At 36.1% G+C, this 21,683-nt stretch overlaps 1 protein-coding gene across 4 annotated transcripts; it reads right to left on the reverse strand.

Annotated features, from left to right (window-relative positions):
• Positions 1-973: 973 nt before the first annotated feature.
• On the reverse strand, positions 974-14,490 carry LOC149813151 (chorismate mutase 1, chloroplastic-like). 4 transcript variants are annotated; one of them, XM_089991380.1, is made up of 7 exons: positions 14,259-14,490; positions 13,993-14,167; positions 4,519-4,741; positions 4,340-4,426; positions 3,071-3,214; positions 1,697-1,789; positions 974-1,629 (listed from the first exon to the last, which is right to left on the reverse strand). In XM_089991380.1, exons 2-7 carry the CDS (start codon positions 14,154-14,156, stop codon positions 1,342-1,344), a joined length of 999 nt encoding a protein of 332 aa, XP_089847506.1. In that variant the 5' UTR covers positions 14,157-14,167; positions 14,259-14,490; the 3' UTR covers positions 974-1,341. The 4 variants fall into 4 exon arrangements, with proteins under 4 accessions (XP_089847506.1, XP_089847507.1, XP_089847508.1 ...); XM_089991381.1 differs by lacking the exon at positions 14,259-14,490 and having other exon boundaries at positions 974-1,624; positions 13,993-14,252; XM_089991382.1 differs by lacking the exon at positions 14,259-14,490 and having other exon boundaries at positions 1,089-1,580; positions 13,993-14,252.
• Between the last annotated feature and the right edge of the window lie 7,193 nt (positions 14,491-21,683).

Here is a 21,683-nt window from a genome sequence, read left to right on the forward strand (position 1 = left end):
TGCAGATTATATTTACAAAGGTCATGTTATATTTGCAGTCAGAGTAAGACACTCACAATTGGTATTTGCGAATGTCACACATTTGCAAAACTCCTTAAAGCATATTTAGTTAAGGTTCACATATTATATTCACAAAGGCCATTCTGTATTTACAAATGTTCCTAGAATCTTCTTTTTATTAAAAGGTTGCAACCTATATATCATGCAAATCTCAACATGTCTGAAGGACAAAAATGTCTTGAAATTGTCAAACATCAACAATTTTGAATATGCAAAGGATTTTGTCAAATAACTAGGTATTTCAAGAAGCTCATCATTTTGCAAGGACATTAAAGTCATTTTATGTATTATATATCTTAGAGAGTAGATGGTTGAAGTGTTTGGCTTGCAAGCAATAAGTTTAGAGTTCAAATCGTATTGGGAACAACTTTGAAACAATGTATTAATTTGTAACTGCATCAGCTACAGCTTAGCAGAGCGAGTTTAAAGTTCAATTTCTTTTATGTTTAATTTTAAAAATGCTTTTTTTGGTTAATGAGTCAGCTTGAGCTCACCACAAGAATGAGCAGAGCTTGAACACCCTCTGTTTGGTTCGTTTGAGAAGTTTACCAACCATACAAGTTATGCAAGGCATACAAGAGTAGCATGACCCAATCAACAAATGTTTAAAAGTTGGGGTACCAGATAACCAGCCAAAAATCCTAAACTATTGGGTCTTAAATGAGTGAAGAAACAGGACAGCAAAAAAACAAGCCAACAGAAAATTAAGCAAGCAAAAGATAGAAACTCTTCAGGCATCACAGGCTAGAGGAATACGGGGCAGGTTGGAAAAGGCAAAACAGTAAACCAAGACAGCCATCCAGTTGGCCGGTTGAGTTCAACAGAGAGTGGTCTACATTGGGTTACCATTATAATAGCCTCTATTTGCATCCACTGAGCTCAAACATGTGATACAAAGGCAAGAGCAGGAACATGGAATAAATAGCAGCCCTCTTGTGCTAGGATTCTCTATAAATGACATGAAATCAACTCTCTCAAACAGAACACTCTAGAAAAAAACTCTCTCAAACCGAAAGTGCAATAAATTTATATTGCAATATTCCACTAGCATATGCATAAATTAAAGCATCATCCTCTAGAAGGGTGCATCAACAGGAAAAGTGATCAAGACACAAGATAGCTAAACTCAGAGTAGCCATGGAAACCATTGGCAAAGGGGTGCACTTTTTGTAACAAAAAACCCCACATTTAGTGTAAACTAAAGATTCTATAGCTAGTAGAATTCACGACTTAATGCAATGACCCGCTTAGGATCACATGATGAAAAAATGCTCTTGCTGCTTAATCCAACCTTCTGAGCAAATACTCTACCTGTACAAACTTTGTTAAAGGCATGATCCAATCACTATAGAGATCAGCAACCAGGCTTGGTTGGATTTTGTAGTTTGTCTCATCTGTTTTTGGTTGGATTGTGAAGCTTGAATCATCTGCTTTTTTCCCATTTAAATTTACATCAGGAGTATGTAAGTTCACCTCTTGCCCATAAATCTTTGCTTTCATTTCCACTCTCTGCTTGACTGCTGCTTCCACAGTCTCATATGTTAGCAGATGCATAAGTTGAGCCCTATCCTACAAAAATAAATACATTGCATGATGAACTAACATATGAAAAATGAAAACTAAGGGAAAACCATACTTGTGTCCGAATAGCAGCCTTATAGACAGCTGGTGATTGCTGGAATTTTGCCTCAGCTACAAATTTTCCATAGTGGATCCTCTTAGAGAGTGCCTGAAAAGAATAAAAAACATTGAAGAGTTTGAAAATTCTTGGGACTCTGAGGCTTGAATTTCTTTATTAAAACCAATAAATGTGGAACATATGCTTCATCTAAGTATTCCAAGTGATGTGCCAAAGAAAGTGGAGAGAACTTAAAAGGACTTCCATGCAAATACCAGACATTTGTAGACTTTGCACATGTTTAGATAATTTCAAATCTCAGGTCTATTTACAGATCCTGTGAATCCCAATACTTGCACTCTGCATGTAGACAGATTGATCGACAGTGAATCCGCATAAACAAGACTTCTATTACTTGGAAGCCAGTGAAAGGATGGAAGAAACACACTTCCTGTAGCCACCAACATACTTTTAATTTCACTTTTACTACTGTGCTTCTTCCCCTAAACAGATTAAAGCCCCATTTACCACAATCTCCTTACAGTGTTTAACTATTAAATTTGATCATAAATGGTGGCTACAATGCTGAAGAAACACACTTCCTGTAGCCACCAACATACTTTTAATTTCACTTTTACTACTGTGCTTCTTCCCCTAAACAGATTAAAGCCCCATTTACCACAATCTCCTTACAGTGTTTAACTATTAAATTTGATCATAAATGGTGGCTACCTTGCTGTCAAGTTTAGGAAATTACAGTAGCATATTGCAAAAGGAATCGGCCATTATCAACATGCAACTTGGTTCCTACTAGGGTCTGGGAACATAGACTGGTTCATGTTTCAAGTCATTAGTAGTAGCAATGAAAACTTTTTCCTCCTCCACTACCAGATGTGTGAGATTTAGGCTCTCCACCAAGCTATCATTATCTATCATTAGTCGTGCGGCGTGCCCATCATTTTTTATTCTGATAACTTTGAGTGGTATTCATCCCTGCTAAATATTCAATCCAGCAGATATGAAATAATTGTTCCACTGATTGAAACAATACATTTTGAAAAATTAGCAACTGCAGTACTCTATTTTTAAAAGTTGGTCACCTCCTCTACAAGCAGTCCTGCCTGTATGCTATCTGTAGACCTGATGATGCAGTCTGGAACTTATCCTGATTGATCTGAATACCAGTCCCAAATCCCTGGGGTTCACACAAATTATAGTTGCAACACTGAATTACAATGTAAGACCAGCATGCTTACATGTCTATTTTAGGCACTGGTCCTCCTGGTTCAACTAGGTTAATTAAACACATTACATGTCAAAAAAAAGTCTTTTTACCACATTGCCTCCTTATGCTTTACAAGAAAATCCTCAAATGAAGTAGAAATGTGTCACCTGAAGGCACATTGTGTCGCACACTGCACTTGATCCACAATTACCATCATCTCCATCTTCAACCAATCTCGGAAGAAGATCCTTGAAATACATATTCCATATCCTAGGGTTGATATTGATTGTATCAGCAACATGATGCAAGACCTTATAGAAATCATAAATTAATCAGTAAGCAATAACCCAAATTCAAGTTTAATAGCCTAGAGAAAATATCAATGATAAGTTTGACAGCATGATCTATCATATAAAAAATTATCACTCATTTTAACATCAAAATGGAAGCAGAAAACCTAGCCCAGAAAATGTCAAAAACAAATGTGCCTGGTGAAATAAAGTTACAATCCAACTGAGAACAAGCTTAGGAGGCAGAATCTACTCTCACCAAAAGAAGATATCTTTCTAAAGAAAGACAAATTATCAATATGGTTTATATAAGGTACAAAAGTAACCAATTCAATGTACAGCATAATTTTGTAAAACACATATATTTTAGTATGACACTGCATTAAGTTCAATATCCTTTAACCCCAGAAGTGAATAAAGATGCTACACTGTTATTTGAGTTGCAACAATATGACAAATTTGGAAAAGCCACAACATCCATGCTAAGACTGCACAATAGTATCCATCATCTAGATAAGACACTCTCATCTCGAATTATGCTGCTAGGTTCTTATTCAAAAATACCATGTGAATACATCCACATGCTTGGGAAACTAAGGTTGGATAATATAATGTTTATGCAAAAAGTTTTACACTAGTCAAAATTATAAATTAGTCACCATACAGAACCACAATATCTAATTTCATACAATGATATTATGGAATTGAGATGACATCTTTTTTACCCAATGACTTGATAATTGACCAGAACAACTATTTAAACATGGTTGAGGGCTGTGAAATTAATAGAAAACAATTTGGGGCATGAAAAGCCAAGGAAAGCCTTAGTCTTGCATCCTGAATAATTGCCTTGTTACTTTTCTGAAATTGAGGCCTTGTGCGGAAAGTGAAATTCGAAATAAGCAAAAGCACTTAAAAAGCGAGAATCGGATGAACTGTCAAAGTAACTTTCTAACCTGACCAACCAAGCCATTTAACACATTCATAAACTTGAATGAAAGCAACATGAATTTGAGAAGAAAACTTATTTACTTCAATACACTTTGATTCCAAAAGAAGAAAAGGTTTATTTGAATTACTAAGAAACTTAGTAGATTTACATGACATCCAAAACTTTGAGACTAATCCTTGACCTAGCAATTTTACCTGAGGATATTGCATGGGAGGCAACAGAGGCTTAGGTAAATCATTAGGAAAGAAAGGGTGCTCATCTGGGCTTTTGTATCTCCCCACCTGAATAACAAGACAAGCCCATTGTAACAACTGATGAATAGGATGACAAAATAATAGCAAACAAATGGTCCTCTATATTGTTCAAAAGGTACCTGGGCATGAAGTTTCTCAGTCTCCCTGACCATGAACTCGACCAGAGAACCTTGGAACCCATCCGTGGAGAAAGCATTCTGATGGTAAGTGTCAGCATTGTAACAATACTGAGCCCTTTCAAGAAGGCCGAAAATTATGCTATCTTCCTGTCTGATTAAAGAATGACGTATGCTCTCGAGGGTCAGGCTATCACTCTGATCCACCCTTTTTTTCTTTTCCAATCTATAATTATTCAGATGGAGCAAAGGCTAATATTAGAAATACTAAGTCAATAATAAGCAATATATATACATACACACACAGAGAGAGGGGGGGGGGGGGGGGGGGGGGGAGGAATAGTCCTCCCACTAAATGGTCCACTCGTCTGTCCTCACCTTCAAAAGTCATTTGTAGATGTGTTTTTCGGCAAATCTGACCATACAGATGTGATCCCCTTGGTCAAAAACCTACAAAAAAACTCTTAAATCAAACTTCTTTGATGTGTAGGCAGGATTTTACAAAGGCCTAAAAATCAATGGTTCTGAAATTTTGAAACTTTCTACTTATAAAATCTTACCTACACATAAAAAAAGTTTGACCCCAAAGATCATTTCTATGTTTTCAACCATGAAGATCACATCAGTATGGTCGATTTGCTGGAATATACGTACAAACTTTTAAGGTGAGTGTAAGAAAGTGAAAAATGCACTACAACAAATATCTCTCAACAAGTTCTCACAAATACACCACAAGAACCACAAGGGTTCACAAAGAGAATTCAAGAATACACACTACCCGAAAAGGGTATACAACATGAAAAATAAATAACTTTATTGAGTTGGGATAAAAATCCCACACAAGAGATGGATTTACAAGGAGAATAGCCCCATATTTATAGAGAGGTAGAGAGGAGCCTTAAGGGAGCTGTTGGACTCCCCAACAGCTCTATTAGAGCCGTTGGGGGGTCCAACGGCTCCTTTGAATTTACCTTTTCGACTAGGGCAAAAAGGTAAAGGCCAAATCAGTCCAATGAGGGACTGGTTTGGCTAATCCTAGTTGTATTTCAACTAGCACTAATTAAACTAAAAATCCTTACTAGAAAGGAGATAAAACATTACATGTCTATGAGATTACATATGAGATATTATATGAGATTACATATTTTAACACTCCCCCTCAAACTTACGGTTGGATAACCAAAAGTTTGCCTAAGAGAAAGTGAAACCTAGGAGCAGCGAGAGGCTTCGTGAAGAAATCGGTCAGCTGATATTCTGAAGCAACATAGGGAAGATTGATGGTGCCGCGCAAAAATTCCTCTCGAACATAATGGCAATTCATTTCTATATGCTTGGTGCGTTCATGAAATGTTCGATTGCTTGCAATATAGATAGAGTTTTTGTTGTCACAACACAAATTTGATGCTTTTGGACTTTCAACTCCCATATCGGAAAGTAGACGTCGAAGCCAGACTAATTCCATAGTAGTTGTGGCCATTGCCCTATATTCAACTTCAGTTGACGAGAGAGAGACTTTTTGTTGCTTCTTACATCGCCAAGACACCAAGGATTTTCCCAAGAAGACACAAAAACTTGTAGTTGAGTGACGGTCATTTGGATCACCACCCCAATCCGCATCAGTATAAGCAAACAATTCTAAGTTAGAGAAAGCAGATAAAAATAAGCCTCGAGAAATAAAAATTTTAATATATCTAATAATACACAAAACTACACCCATATGAACAAAAGGTGGGGCATGCTGAAATTGACTGTCTGTATGGACAACATGTGCAATGTCAGGTCTTGTGATAGATAGATACGATAGAGCCCCAATAAGTTACCTATACGGAGTTGGATTCTCGAGTGACTCTCCATCATCAATCTTCATTTTGACATTCACAATTTCAGGAGTATCAACATGTCTTTCATCTAAAATACCTGACCTGGCAACAATATCCAATGCAAACTTAGATTGAGTTAGCAAGTAACATCTAGGTGAGTAGGCAACTTCTATACCAAGAAAATATTTCAAAAAACCCAAATCACTCATTTCAAAATGTGTTTTGAGAAATTTCTTAATATCATAAACTCCCTGTTTATCACTTTCAGTGATGATCATGTCGTCAACATAGAGTAGAAGGATGATAATACCTGCATCAGAATTCTTAACAAACAAAGTTGTGTCAGTAAGACAAAAACGAAAACTAAAATCAAGCATAACCTTACTAAACCTGTCATACCAAGCTTTTGGAGCTTGCTTGAGACCATGCAAAGCCTTGTTTAGGCAAAATGTTTTCCCTTTAGGCACATTCATTCCTGGTGGTGGGTTCATGTATACTTCAGCTAAAGTTCCATTTAGAAAAACATTTTTAACATCCATTTGAAAGATATGTCATCCCTTTATTGATGCAAGAGCTATTAGGATTCTAACAGTGGTCATTCTAGCTACTGAGGCAAAGGTCTTTTCATAGTCTATCTCATACTCTTGGGAATAGCCTTTTGCCACCAACCGGGCCTTAAATCTTTCAAGAGTGTCATCACTCTTAGTTTTCACCTTGTACACCTAGCGACAACCAATAGGTTTCTTGTTGTTTGGAGGATGGTCTTGAATGGTCTAGGTATTTGCCTTTTCTAAGGCTTCTAATTCAACTTCCATAGCCTGACCCATTCTGGTTGATCCTTGGCTATATCATAACTAGGAGGTTCTTCATAAGAATGAATTAGGGCAATGAAGGCTCGATGTTTTGGTGAAAAAGACTTGTATGACACAAACTTTTCAGGAACCCTCGAGATCCTAGTGGATTTTCTAGATGAAGATGCAGATTCTTGCTCCCTTGTGTATTTATCCAGGGTACACTGTCTTTCTAAGTTTCTTCGTCTAGAGTATTGAATACAATATTGACTATTGCTAACAGGATCAAAATTAGTCACATCCATCTGATCATCTAGATCAATTTCTCTTTCACTATCCAATGGAACTAGATCCAACGAGAAGGAATACTCATCTATTTCATTAGAGGTTTTGTTTTCAAAAAAACTTTCATTTTCTAGAAACGATACATTCCTTGAAACATATAACTTGTTGTTTTTAGGGTCAAAACACTTGTATCATTTTTAATGACTGGCATATCCTAAAAAGACACAGGAGACAGCACGAGGAGAGAATTTATCATTCTTATCCTTAAAAACAAAGCACTTGCACCCAAACACCCTCAGTCTAGAATAATCAGGACTTTGTTTATAAAGCTTTTCAGTAGGAGAGATATTGTTTATCGAGGATGAGGGCATCCTATTAATAAGATAAACAACAGTCAAAGTAGCTTCGGACCAAAAAACTTTAGGAACTTGATGTGTGATAAGTAGTGTTCTAGTCGTTTCTATAATGTGTCTGTGTTTTCTCTCAGCTAACCCACTCTGTTGAGGGGTATAGGGACAAGATTTTTGATGTGAAATTCCATGAGAGTTCAAATATTCTTTAAATTCAATTGATAAAAATTCTCTTCCTGAATTAGTGTGAAATATTGAAATATCATTCTTAAATTGATTTTTGACCAAATTATGAAATATTTGAAAAAAAGAGAACACTTCAAATTTGTGTTTGAGAAAGTAAATCCAGATATATCGTGTAAAGTCATCTATAAAAATTACATAATATAGAAAACCACATTTTGACATAACCGGTGCAGGACCCCAAACATCAGAATGAATTAACTCAAGTGGTCGAGTGGAGACAAAAGTTCTTTCTTGAAATGGTAGTCGTTTCATTTTTCCAAGAATACATTTTTCACACGTGAAAGTTTCAAAATTATAAAAAAATTTCATGTTTGGAAAATACTGAAGCTTGGATATACAAGGGTGACCAAATCTTTGGTGTAAAAGATCCAAGCCTACTTTCTGAACATTGCAGCATAATGTTTTCTTGGGTAATTCCAAAAAGTCCATGTAATACAAACCTCCTTCTCTATGGCCTTCCCCAATCAGCTTCCCTGACTGGTGATCCTGTACTCGAAAATCATGAGAAGAGAAGAAAACATTACACCCATGATCAGTTAATTGAGAAACAAATAAGAGGTTTAGATTGAGTTTAGGGATATATCTAATTTTTGGAACACAAAATCCTTTTGAGTTTTGAGAGTTGTTTTCGAAATTTCCTATTCCTTTTATCTCAAGGGTTGTTCCATCCGCAGTAAAAACACTCGATCCACTTGAGTTATAACAGTGCGTCAGTAATTTTAAATTTGGTGTCATGTGAAAGGAAGCACCAGAGTCAAGAAGCCATAGGGGTTTACCTGGATCGGAGATGCCAACAGAAGAAACAGTAGCTCCAATAGAGGAAGAAGTTCCTTTAAGAAGAGGTTATAGAGCTTCCACCAGCTGAGTTAGAGATATGTTTCCAATGGATGTCTCATTTGATTCTTTCGTTGATTCCACAGTAGCTACCTTCTTCTCATAAGGTTTTTTCAACTTTGGACAGTAAGTTTTAACGTGTCTTGGTTCATGACAGTAATAACAAATAACTTTTCTTATTTCAAAATCGCCTCCTTGTCTTTTATTATTTGTCCTTCCAACATATGACGGTTTGTATGTGCAAATGTGATTGCCTGGTCTTGATACAGCTAGAACTGTATCATCATCACTCTTGGCGACTCGTTTTTTGAGTCTATTTTCTTTCATACTTAGCTCTTCAATTGTATCTTCAATAGAGGGAACCTTTCCCCGATGTAGAAGAGCGGACTTGGTTGTTTCAAATTCGGGTCTCAACCCATTGATAAATTGAAAGAAATGCTCCACATTTACTTGATTTTGGTGAAGCTCAATATCTTGTGAGCAATGTCACTTTTGGTTCAAGAAGAGCCAACTCTTTTCATAGCTCGGATAAGTTATTACAGTACTCCCTAATACTCTTCTCCCCTTGTACCATATTCCAAACTTTTTCTTGCAAATTACAAATGTGAGCAATATCTTTAAGAGAATACATTCTCTTAAGATACTCCCATGCATCATTGACGTATTCAAATTTTGTGAGACTTGAACACTTCTTTATATCTACACTAGAGATTAACAAAGACATGATCTTGGCATGGCCCATTCTCCATTCTTTCCAATTTTTCTCATACGTGGAGATAGCCTTATTTTTTTCAACTTCCGAAAGAGGTACTTCTTTACCTCCTTCTTTGGTGAGAGTTAGTTGAGGTTCCTCGTCGGTTCCATCAACTAAGCCCCATAGACCTTTTCCCCAAATGAGGTGCTTCATGATAGAAGCCCATGTTATACAATTTGAGTCGTTTAATTTTATGGGCTTAGTGGTGACATTATCATTGTCATCCATTTTACAATCTTGAGAAAGAAAGGGGAAGAAAGAAACAAATAAGAAAAAGGGAGTACTTTTACCACGAAAACAAGAGTGGGTAGCCTTCCAAGCTTTTCACGGCTACACAAAATCAATTCTTCAAAGAGCCTTCACTTTCTTGAAGAAAATACTTGAATAACATGCTTCCCAATGCACGTCCACCAATGGCTCTGATACCATGTAAGAAAGTGAAAAATGCACTACAACAAATGTCTCTCAACAAGTTCTCACAAATATACCACAAGAACCACAAGGGTTCACAAAGAGAATTCAAGAATACACACTACCCGAAAGGTATACAACATGGAAAATAAATAACTTTATTGAGTTGGGATAAAAATCCCACACAAGAGATGGATTTACAAGGGGAATAGCCCCATATTTATAGAGAGGAGCCTTAAGGGAGCTGTTGGACTCCCCAACAGCTCTATTAGAGCCGTTGGAGGGTCCAACAACTCCTTTGGATTTACCTTTTTTACTTGGTCAAAAAGGTAAAGGCCAAATCAGTCCAATGAGGGACTGGTTTGGCTAATCCTAGTTGTATTTCAACTAGCACTAATTAAACTAAAAATCCTAACTAGAAAGGAGATAAAACATTACATGTCTATGAGATTACATATGAGATATTATATGAGATTACATATTTTAATAGTGAAGACAGGTTATATATATAGGGTAGGGGGAAGTTACCCGACTGCATCCCTACCAGATAGTACTCAATTGCTTAGGACCATCAATTTTTGGTGTTTTTTCGAAATTCTGACCTTATAGATGTGTTCAGCATGATTGCTTTACTAGAAATTGACACTTGGATCATTTGATTCCGAAGCATGGACAGGTTTTTATAAGGTTTAAAAATCATTGGTCTACAATTTTCATAAATTTTTTAAGCTTCAAATATCGTTTTTTCATCCAAAATGCATGATCCAAGTGTCAATTTCTAGTAAATCAATCATGCTGAACACATCTGTAAGGTCAGAATTTCAAAAAAACAACGAAAAAAAAATCTTAGTGGTTACGGTTGGTACGTTTTCTATCTGGTAGGTCTCTCTCTCTCTCTCTCTCTCTCTCTCTCTCTCTCTCTCTCTCTCTATATATATATATATATATATATATATATATATATAAAATATTAGCTACCCTCATGGGTTCCAAACCCCCTAGTTGAAGCTCATACGGGAAGGCTATTTTGACCAAATCTGACCCCATGGATATGTTCAACATGGTTAAGATAGTAGAAATCAACCTCTTGATCATATTTTTTCGATGTAAAAATATGATTTTTGAAGGTTGAATCGGTACATTACAAGTTGTTGATCTTCCCACCCCTGGAAAATTCAACATATACGTCGGGAAAACATGACCCAAGAGCCAGTTTGTGCTAAACAAAACATGTAGATTACATCTAAAGAGTCAGATGTGCAAAAAAAGAAAAAGAAAAAAAGCGCTTTTCAATAGGGGATTTGGATGCCCATGAGGGTAGCAAACATTATCTCATATAAACCACCATAACTTATAGTGGTTCAGTCATGATTTACACAAATCTGATACCCAAATGCTAAAACTAACCAATGTATCATGTTCAGTAGGATATACTTACTATTTTCATGTATTAAATTTGAACATTGATGTTTTAGGTCATTTTTAAACCATCCTCAACTTCCTGAATCAGTTGATTTTTCAATATTTTGAAATTGAATCCTAGAGTGTATCAGAGATGATTAAACCTAGTAAGATGGAAAATAAATCAAGGTTAACACTGTCAGTACAGCCAGATCCAAAATTTGATCGCTAGATCCACGCACACCAGAGTGTGCACCACTGTATGGTATCGTGATACATAACTACAATAGATTTTCGATTTTACAGACAAACACACACGTGCAAGCACACACACAGGTATCTACCATGGTACTGAATAACTCTAATGTACGGTGGCACACTACACAAATCTAAATCTCCGAAAGGAAAAACTAGCATTTGCATCATGTTTGGAATGTCCTGTTTACTATTTTTATGTGTTAAAGTGGACTCCAACCTGATGTCTTGGGTTATTTTTAAACCATCCTTATCTTCTTGATTTGCAAGCCACTGATTTTTCACCACAATGAAAATTGAATTTTATGATATATCGAAGATGATATGCCTACTAACATGGTAAATAAATGACACTAAAACCAGAGTTGCTAGTTGAGGAAGCAGGAACGGGAAGCGATTCAGGAAGCAAAAGTAGGAAGCGAGACACTTCTAAAATTTTAGGAAGTGAGAAGCACAGGAGAACTTAGAAGCGAACCGGGAATCATCTCGAAAGCGAGAAGAGAAGCAAACCAGAAGCGAAGAGGAAAGCGACCTAGGAATCAAGTTTTCCTGATATTGAGCAAAAAAAATTGTTAAAGACTTCAACCCCCCAAAAAAAGAAAACTCACTTCCTGATACTAGGAAGCGAGAGGGAAGCAAGTAGAAAGCGAGCTTCCCAATAATGAGAAGTGAGTTTTCCCAGAAATGGGAACCACACTTTCCATTTAAAAGGGTCGCTTCCCCGCACGTTTTGAAAGCGATGTGTTTCGTGCTTCCCTGAGTCCCATAGCGTTTCTGATAACCCTGCACTAAACGCATACAACCAGTCAAATCTAATAATTGGTGGTTGAATCTATGCAAACAAGAGTGAGAACCACTCTATGGTGTCTTAGTTCAGAACCACAAATAGAAACAAGAAACATAACCTATTTATGAATCTCAATTGTGCCAACACACGGGCACCCACACACCCACACAGAGCTTAGCATGGCACGCATTTTGTGGAAAAATAAAAGATCAATGTAGTTTTTTTTCCTATCCATGTAAAAGGGCCAGAAAAACCAAATGGACAGAATTCAATACAATAGGAAATAATAGAATCGAGCAGCTTAAGAAAATGACCAAAGAGGGCGATGAAAGACACTGCAGCAGCTTGGCAATTCAGGAAATTCAATGGTGGCACAAGCAACAATTCGAAGATGCTTGGTTAGGCAAATGTTGGAGGCAGGTGTTTAACATTGCTATCTGGAAGATCTGGAGATGCAGGAATTGGGTGGCCCACGAGTCTACTAATTTCACCATCCATAGAATGACTCAAAAGGTATGGATGGCCTGCACGCAGAACTTTCTTAAGATGGCTAACTCAAAAGAAGAGGTCCTTACAACCAAAATATGGTCGAGATTTGGATACAGGCCTGGGGGTCAGATCGACATACAACTGGCAACCTATACGGTCAGGCAGAAAACCAGAGTAGCTTTTGGGGGTCAGGGATGAGCAAGGTTATTTCACACGCTGAAGGATACCCACTATTGCATCGAGCTGGAGGTGCTGGAACGCATTCTGGGTCGGTTTGATAGTGAGGCTGGTATTATCGCCATCAGCTGCTCCTCTCGAGCAGGCAGAAGGTGGTTAGCAAGCGTTCTAATCGGGAAGAGAAGGGTGGACAGAAACCTGGTGAGATTGTCTCAAGCTATTCCACGTATGAGAGTGCTGCAGACTAATCCAGCAATGCAAGTCTTTTACTTTTTGGGCAATCAGAGTTAGGTGTGTGGCAATTCTGGAGAAATAGACCTCAAGAGTCAAGAGTGGGATATTGCCACAGAAGGGAAGATCAGGATCTGATCGTCTATCTGTTTTGTAAATCTTTCTTTTGACTGTACATAGTTGTATTTAATAAAGGTAGGGGCCATCCCTCAGCATTTTCCTGATGGAAAAAAACTTGGCAATTCAGGAACCCGATCTGTGAAAAAAGACTAATTTAAAACAAATCCTATATGAAAGCACCATAAAAACCTATTACCACTTCCACAAAATAATGGGCTCAAGATAACAGTACTGAATGAAGTCCCTTTCTGGATGGAAAGAAGACCAAAAACAGCACACAGCCCCTTTGGAAGTTCAGCAGAAGCACAAGGATAGGAAACAAAGCGATTAGGGAAAGGGCCCAGAATCCCACCACAAAACCAAAATCGAAACAATTATGACGGAAACCATTAGAACCACAAAACTCCACCTTTATAGGTGAAAATAAACCCAAAAAAGTGGGTACCCATTTCGAATTTCATGTACAAGTACAAAACAAAACCACCATTTTTGGAAAAAAAAGCCCAAAATTTTCACTTCTATTTACCTGTTCGAAGAGAAAGCACAAATCCTAATGGGCCGAACGCTCTTCCCTGCAGAAATAGAACCGAACCCAAGTTGCGAATTGGGGGGCAAGAGTCTCGAGCGGTAAATGGTGGAAGAAGAAGGGGGAGATGGAGGAGACGTCTTCATAAGAGCCTTCAGTTCCATTGCTGAAGGAGCTGCTCCACAGAACATAAAACTAAACTAAACTTTCTACAAAACTTGGCAAACAAAAAGAGAAAAAAGAAACCCAAGCAGACAAACACATACACAGGTCCAAAGGAGTAGGCAAAGATGAAGGAAAAGAGAAGTGGGCAGTCTTCCTCTCTCTGTTTAAGTGTGTCCTACGGAAAGGAGAATGTCTCCTGCACGTGAGGTTGGGTCGGACCACCACCACCAAACGTTGGAAGCGAGGGGAAGGGAGAAAAGCTCCACTTTGATCCAATCAGAGGCTCACTCTTTCAGGGGTTGGTAAATCCAAGGGTGAGGAAGGCCCCAATCTGACCGCTGACCCTCCTCGCGCGAGATTAATAATCAAACATAAAAAGAAGATTGGAAAGGCTTTTAACGGAAGTTGGAACGCTGTCGGGCGTTGAAACCCCGGTTCTCTTTTAAAATTTATCAAACCTTACCTGACCCATACCAAACCCGCTAGAATAAAAACGTTAATTAGCTATGGACATTTGCGCCAGATTTTTTTCGTCGGAAATTTGTGATGAATTAGCTAGAGAAAACTAATCGTCCCTAAAATTAAAATTAGTGATGGAGTTTGAGACGCATTTTTTTCGTTGCAAAATAGCTAATTAGCGACGGAAAAATCTCGTCTCAAACTCCATCGCAACTTCACTACGGATGAGCAACAAAATTTGTTCATCGTTAATTTCATTGCTAATTAACGGCGGATTTTGTGATGAAATCTTTTCATCGCTACTTTTTTATTTAAACTGCGATTTTTTTTTTCACCCCCTTCGCACTTTCCCCCCTTTCACTATACGCAGCCACCCCCCGAGCTTTTCTCTTCTTCTCCTTTCTCCTTGGTTGAGCCCCATCCACTCCCTGATCCAGGCGGTTTAGGTGACCTTGGCGGAAGATGAGAACTTGGTCTTCTACCGGACCTCAAGCTTATTCTCGGCGATCGCCCGTCGGTCCGTGGCTTCCCAAGTCCTGTCGCAGACCAATTTCCCGAAGAGGGGAAGCCCCATCACCGCGAGATCTTCGAGAGTGATGGTCATCCCCCCCCCCCCCCACGGAAACACGAAGGTGTTGGTCTCCCACGACCACAACTCCATGAGCGTCAGGAGCACGTCCTTCTGCCGCTTTATCTCTTCGAGAGACCCCTTGAGTGCGTCGTAGACACCCACCCTCTTCCACCCATCGCCGAAGTGTGGCTCCAGGCGATCGAACCACCAGCAGACCACCAAAGCTTGGCGGCGTCGGGCTGCCTAAACCTCGGTGCCTATTTGGCCCTCCCGATCTTGAGCTCATCTTCGAGGAGCAGCATCGGCGTCAAAACCACGCCTCCTCCTTCGGGCTCCGGCACGGTGGGCAGCAGCAGCTTGGCTTCGTCCTCTCGAACCTCAACCACCGCCCTGAGCTTCGCATTGATGGTGGCCATGGTCGTGCTCACGGCCATCACACACGAGTCCATCTTGGGTTTAAGTTTCTCAATAATTCCATTATTGCATCCTCATTCAATCCTTACACATTCATATCATTGCATTTCTAATTTCACAATATAATTTTCATTTAGTATATCTTAATCGGCATCCATTTTTCACATTTACTTTCTTGCAACTTTTACTTTACATTCTTGTATCTTGTATCTTTATTGCTTTGTATCATCTTGTGTTTTGCAGAAAAACATGAAAGATATTGGTTTCTCTTTTATATTAGAAAATTTCAATATTTAGTTTAAATTTGAAGATTATAATAATTTCATTTAATGAGAATTTCTATTTTCTATTTAGATTAGAATGGATGAGCATGTAGTTGTATCTTAATTCTTCATAATTGATTGTTGCATTTCATTTTATTTTTCTTTCAAAAGGGCACTATGGTGAAACACGAATGACACATGCACCCTTTAATAGAGGATAAATAAAACTAAGTAAAGTTCGTATTCACGGCCATAGTCAAAATATGAATAATACTTAGAATTATTATTTTCTATTAAAATATAATTCATTTTCAAAATCATCATATTTTTAAATATATTTTCTTCCTTTATTAGAATCTAAAATAAAGATTAAATCAAAGTATATTCATGGCCATAGTCATAAATATATAAAAATTTAATCTTATTTTAATTCTATAAAGGCACAAAAATTTATTTTATTCTTTCTTAGAATTTAAATAAAGATTAAATTAGAATATATTTGTGACCATAGTCATGAATATATTAAAATTTATTCTTGTTTCCATTTTATTAAAGCATGAAATTTGATTTTGATTCTAATTTCAAATAAATTCTTTTAAATACATTCACCATTTAAGATAAAATTATATCATTATTTAACAAATTATTCAAAATATTTTCAAATTCAAAATATTTTCCAAATGATTTTCGAAATTTATTTTCCATTTAATTTTATTTTCAAGAATTAAGTTCAAAACTATTTTAAAAAATGAAATTCAATTTCAAACTTAAAATCATTTGTAAATTCAAAGTATTTTCAGAATCATTTTCAAAATCATTTTCAAAATCCAAAAAAATAATTTCAATTTTGAATTCAATTTCCATTTCACTTCAATTTTCAAATTCGAATTCAATTTTAAGTTCAAATTCCTATTTCAGACTTCCAAACTTCAATTCTAATTTCAAGTTTAAAGTTCAAATTTTAGATTCAATTCTGATTTCAAATCCAAAATTTGATTTCTAAGTTCAATTCTCAATTCAAAATCAAATTCAAATTCAATTTTCAATCAATTCAGATTTCAAAGATCTTAACTTTGAATTCAATTTCAAAATCTTTAAATTCAAGCTTTCAATTCAAGTTCATTTCAAGTTTCAATATTTCAATTCAAAAATTGATTTCTGAACCTCAAAGTTTACTTCTTAAAAGGACATTTTCAAATCCATTTCAGAATCATTTGGAAAAAGCCAAATTTCTAAAATATTTTCAAAGAGCATACACATTTTTTTTAAGTTCAAATTCATAGCATAAGCCTGATTCAATGTGTGTTCTTAAAAGGACATTTTCAAATCCATTTCAGAATCATTTGGAAAAAGCCAAATTTCTAAAATATTTTCAAAGAGCATACACATTTTTTTTAAGTTCAAATTCATAGCATAAGCCTGATTTAATGTGTGTTTAAGACTTGAGATAATTACTTAGACAATTTTTGGCAAAGCAAAGGCATAAGTTTGATCCTTGGTTCAATTACCCTTGGTAAAAACACCAGGAATGATTGAACTTCATACCGACGAGCGAGCCCCGTCTTCCTATTTTCTCACAAATTTCAAAATGAAGGCGAGTTATGTCAAAATCAATCCATTTTCAAAAGGTCAAGTGGACCTTGGGAGAGTTTCTCTTTATTCCCCTAAAAGAGAAAGAAAGAATTTTTTTTGCAATGATCACAGGTTTGGCGACCGAGATGGGACTCATCTTCGTATGATCAAATTAATACATTTGTCTTGCTTAAATTTTTCTAAGTTATTATTCATAAATGTCAGCTTCATTTTCATGCAAACTTAGGAGCCTAGACTCTGACCTAGCTGACATGATCCATATAGGCTTAAGTACAGTTTAGTAGGATCAAATTGAGAAGATTTATTCATGTTCACTTAGACTTAGGTCTGAAATACAACCCTCCTCATTCTAGGGATTGAATGCAAACAATGTATGCAAGTGTATGCTTCTTATAATTTTTCAAAATTCTATCTCTTTAGGACTTTGCATTAGAGCCATCTGATTTTTTGCATGCTTGAATCATATTTTCAGAACATCCCCACCTACATTATCCTGGTCTTCACATTGCTGAACTTTCTCACTGAACCATAGTTCGGGAAAGAGCCTCGCAACTGGGCCACTTATTTGGGCTAATACCTCCCTGCCACGTTCTAAGGGCCATAGTCCAAAGTATATCGGCAGACACTCAAGGATGTTGAAAAACCATTACCTTAGAACCGAAGAATTATTCTTATGTCATATACTTTGAGCCTCAGCTTGAGTATATCGACATATCTTGATTGAATTTAGATGATCTAAACCTTAGAGTTAGGATTAATGTCTTACAAGCTTCTTCAAATATTGCATACTAGAGTCAGCTTCTTAGGAAATGTTGTTTGTGTATCCTTATTTGTATAGCTTAGTTATAATTCTTCAATTCTTGTTTATTATATTTCTTTACATCTTCAGAATAACTTTCCCAAACCCTGGGTATTTCCTTTAGAATTTCCCTTCTATTTTCAAAACTCAGGTGTATACTTTCCTCCTTCTTCATCTCTTCAGATCAACTTTTCTCAAAAACCTTGGAAATTCTTTTCTGAAATTTCCTTGATTTTCAAAATTCCAGGCGTATATCTTTTCTTTCTGGATCTCGATTTCTGTAAATTCTGCTTTCTGTTTTTATTAAGTCCTGCATTTTATATAATCCTTTCTATTTTCTGCCTCAATCTTATTCAATGGAGTCCAATTCACTTGACACTATCTTCCCCAAGGACCATATCTCATATGAGATAAGGCAGAGATTCCCAGATCATCGGGTCATTTATACTTGTCCCTTTTTTCCTCGGTGGTATTATTCATGGTTTGCCACCTTCTCTTGTATGTTTCCGAACCACCTGGACAACTATGGGTTGAAATTGGCGTCAGCAGTGGGCAAGCAGATCGTCAACGAGGATCTGATTCAAGCTTTGGCAAAGCGGTGGAATCCATGCACCTGCACATTTTGGTTTCTATGGGGAGAGATGGTGTTACTGGTAGATGAGTTTCACGACATCATGGGATTACCAGAGCCAGCTGGTCAGCCAGATGATCCCATCGAGCAGCAGTTCTTGATCAATGTCAATGGGGTGGATGTTCGAGATGCCTTAGCCAGAGCAACTGGAAGTAGATCTTGGCCACTCACCAAAATGAATGGAAGTCAATTCATCGATCTATTCGAGCTCTATCGCAAGTATAGAGCATACAAAGAGATTGACACTTTATCCTGAGCAGCCAATGAAAGGATTCAACATGCCATGGTTTTATGCACAGTAGAACTAGCTTTCTTTAAAGATGGCCAGAATTTCGTTGATGTCAGAGTTGTCCAACTCATGCGAAGATGGGGAAGTCGGCAGACCCATCATCTTTCAATTTCTATAGCCGCCTTAACTTTTCTCTACCGCGGTTTAACTCGTTTTGCTCTTGGAGAAATTGCCCTAGTAGAAGGATGCATCTATGCCTTACAGTTGTGGTTCCTGCGACATGTGCCATCAAAAGCCAATTCATTCAGATTCAATAGCAAGAAGCCATAATCTACTCTTCAGCATCGAGCCCTAATCGAGAGTTTGCATAAAAAAGAGATCATTTGGGATTACTTCAACCGGCAAGAATCATTCCTCGCTACACCTATGCGCGTGGCAAATGCTACAGATTGCTTGGTCTGTTCTTTTGTGTCGATTACCAGCCAGAAAGGTATCTCAGGCAGTTTTCGCAGCGACACTCATGTCAACACTCATTTTTCGATGGGTATTATGCTAGAGTTTGATCTACGGCCAGATCAGTGGTCCAGAGCATACCATGCGACCAAATACACTTGGGATTCCTTCATTACTCTTTTTATATTTTCTGGACCCAATGTATCTTCTGAATATCAAGAGTGGTGGCAAACTGTATGCCCCTCTCTTTGTCTTTGATTTGTCATCAATAAAATTTATTTTTCTCTCAAAAGTTTTATAAAATTTTTTATTTTTCAGTAGTTTTTTTTTCTCCTTAATAAACAATACAATAATCACAATTCTTGTGATGACCTCATCCCTAGTAATGAGACATTCTCTCCAAATGTCAATTAAATCTTCATACTTCTCTATTTTTCTTCAATACCTTTTATCATGGTTGACGACCTCACTATGATTGTTGCAAATTTTTTTCCTTTTTTTATTTTTTAAGGGAAGAAAGAAAAAAACTCTCGCAAGGTCTCACTTAACCTTTTATAAAGATGTTATGAAATTACTCTGCTGCATTTTGAAATTAGCGGGAAAATAAAGAGACAGGATTCGCTCGTCGGTACGAGGTTCAACTGTTCCTGGCGCCTTTACCAGGGGTAATTGAACCAAGGATCAAATTTATGCCTTTGACTTGCCTAAATTTGTCTAAGAAATTATTCTAAGTCCTAAAATGCATATTGAATCATGCTTGTGCTATGATTTTAAGTTTTGAGAATATGTATGTTTTTTATAATTTTTCAAAAATTTGAATCTTCCAAGTGATTTTGAAATGGATTTGAAGGTATTTAAGCGATGACTTTGAAGTTCATAAATTGATTTAGATTTGGAAATTGAAATGAATTTGAAAGTTTGAATTTTGAAGATTTTGAAATTGAATTCTAAGTTAAGAAATTTATAGTTTGAATTGATTGAAAATTGAATTTGGAATTGGATTTTTGAATTGAGAATTGAATTCGGAATCAAACTTGGAATTTTAAAATTGCTTTTTAGAATTGAAATTAAAGATCAGAAATAGATTTGAAGTCTAAAATTGAACTTTGAATTTAAAATTGAAGAGTTGAAATCTGAAATTGAAAATGTAATTGAATTTGAAAATTAAGTTGGGAATTAGAAATTGAAATTGAAAAATTGGAATTTAGAATTGGAAATTCAAAATGAAATTTGAATTTTAATTTGAAATAAAATTCGAGAATTAAAATTTGAAAAATAGAAAATTTTGAAATTGACATTTGAATTTGAAAATAAAATTTGAATTTTAGAATTTGAAAATAGAAAATTGAAATTAAAAATGGAATTTAAAATTTAGAATTGGAAATTTGAAGGAAAATAGAAATTTGAAATTGAAATTTGAAATTGAAATTGAAATTGAAATTGAAATTGAAATTGAAATTGAAATTAAAATTTGAAATTTAGGATTTGAAAAATAGAATATTAGAAATAAAAATCAAAAATTGGAAATTGAAGATAAATATTTGAAATAGGATTTGAAATTGAATAAAATAGAAAATAAAAATTGAAAAATAGCTTTAAATTTGTGAAAATAGAAATAAGAGATGACTTTGAAATTTTAAATGAAAATTGTTTTTGAAAATTATTTCGAAAATCACTTAGAAATTTGAAAATAACTTGAAATAATAAAAAAAATGCTGAAATTCTATCTTAAATGATGAATGTATTTAAAAGAATTTATTTAAAATTAGAATTAAAATCAAACTTCATTCTTTAATAGAATTAAAACAAGATTAAAACTTTAATATATTCATGACTATTGTGACACCTCAGAATTTCGACTTGTAAAATCCTTTAGATTTTCAGGGTAAACTCTTTTTTTTTAAATGCATTGCGCAAAGCAAAAAAATCAGAAAGGGAAAACAAGTGGAGAGCTCTGGGCGGATTACAGAGAGAACAACAAAAATATGAAACATTTTATTTATCATAGCTTTATAAAATGATGCAACATTTCCCTTTACAAAAACACTGCCAAGATCTCCGACGTTCTAGAAGTGTGGGTTCAGTCCTCCACCGTACATCGAGCTCCATTGCAC

Source organism: Nuphar pumila, chromosome 16 (genome assembly GCF_984573655.1).
Source record: "Nuphar pumila chromosome 16, dmNupPumi1.hap1.1, whole genome shotgun sequence".
Classification (NCBI taxonomy): domain Eukaryota; kingdom Viridiplantae; phylum Streptophyta; class Magnoliopsida; order Nymphaeales; family Nymphaeaceae; genus Nuphar; species Nuphar pumila.

Coding starts and splice junctions, on each gene's coding strand:
- LOC149813151 (XM_089991379.1), bottom strand. CDS start 14,183: ATGTTCTGTGGAGCAGCTCCTTCAGCAATGGAACTGAAGGCTCTTATG. Junction 4,742..13,992: donor TGTGCTTTCTCTTCGAACAG/GTAAATAGAAGT, acceptor GAATAATTATAG/ATTGGAAAAGAAAAAAAGGG. Junction 3,215..4,339: donor CTCCCATGCAATATCCTCAG/GTAAAATTGCTA, acceptor GATTTCTATAAG/GTCTTGCATCATGTTGCTGA.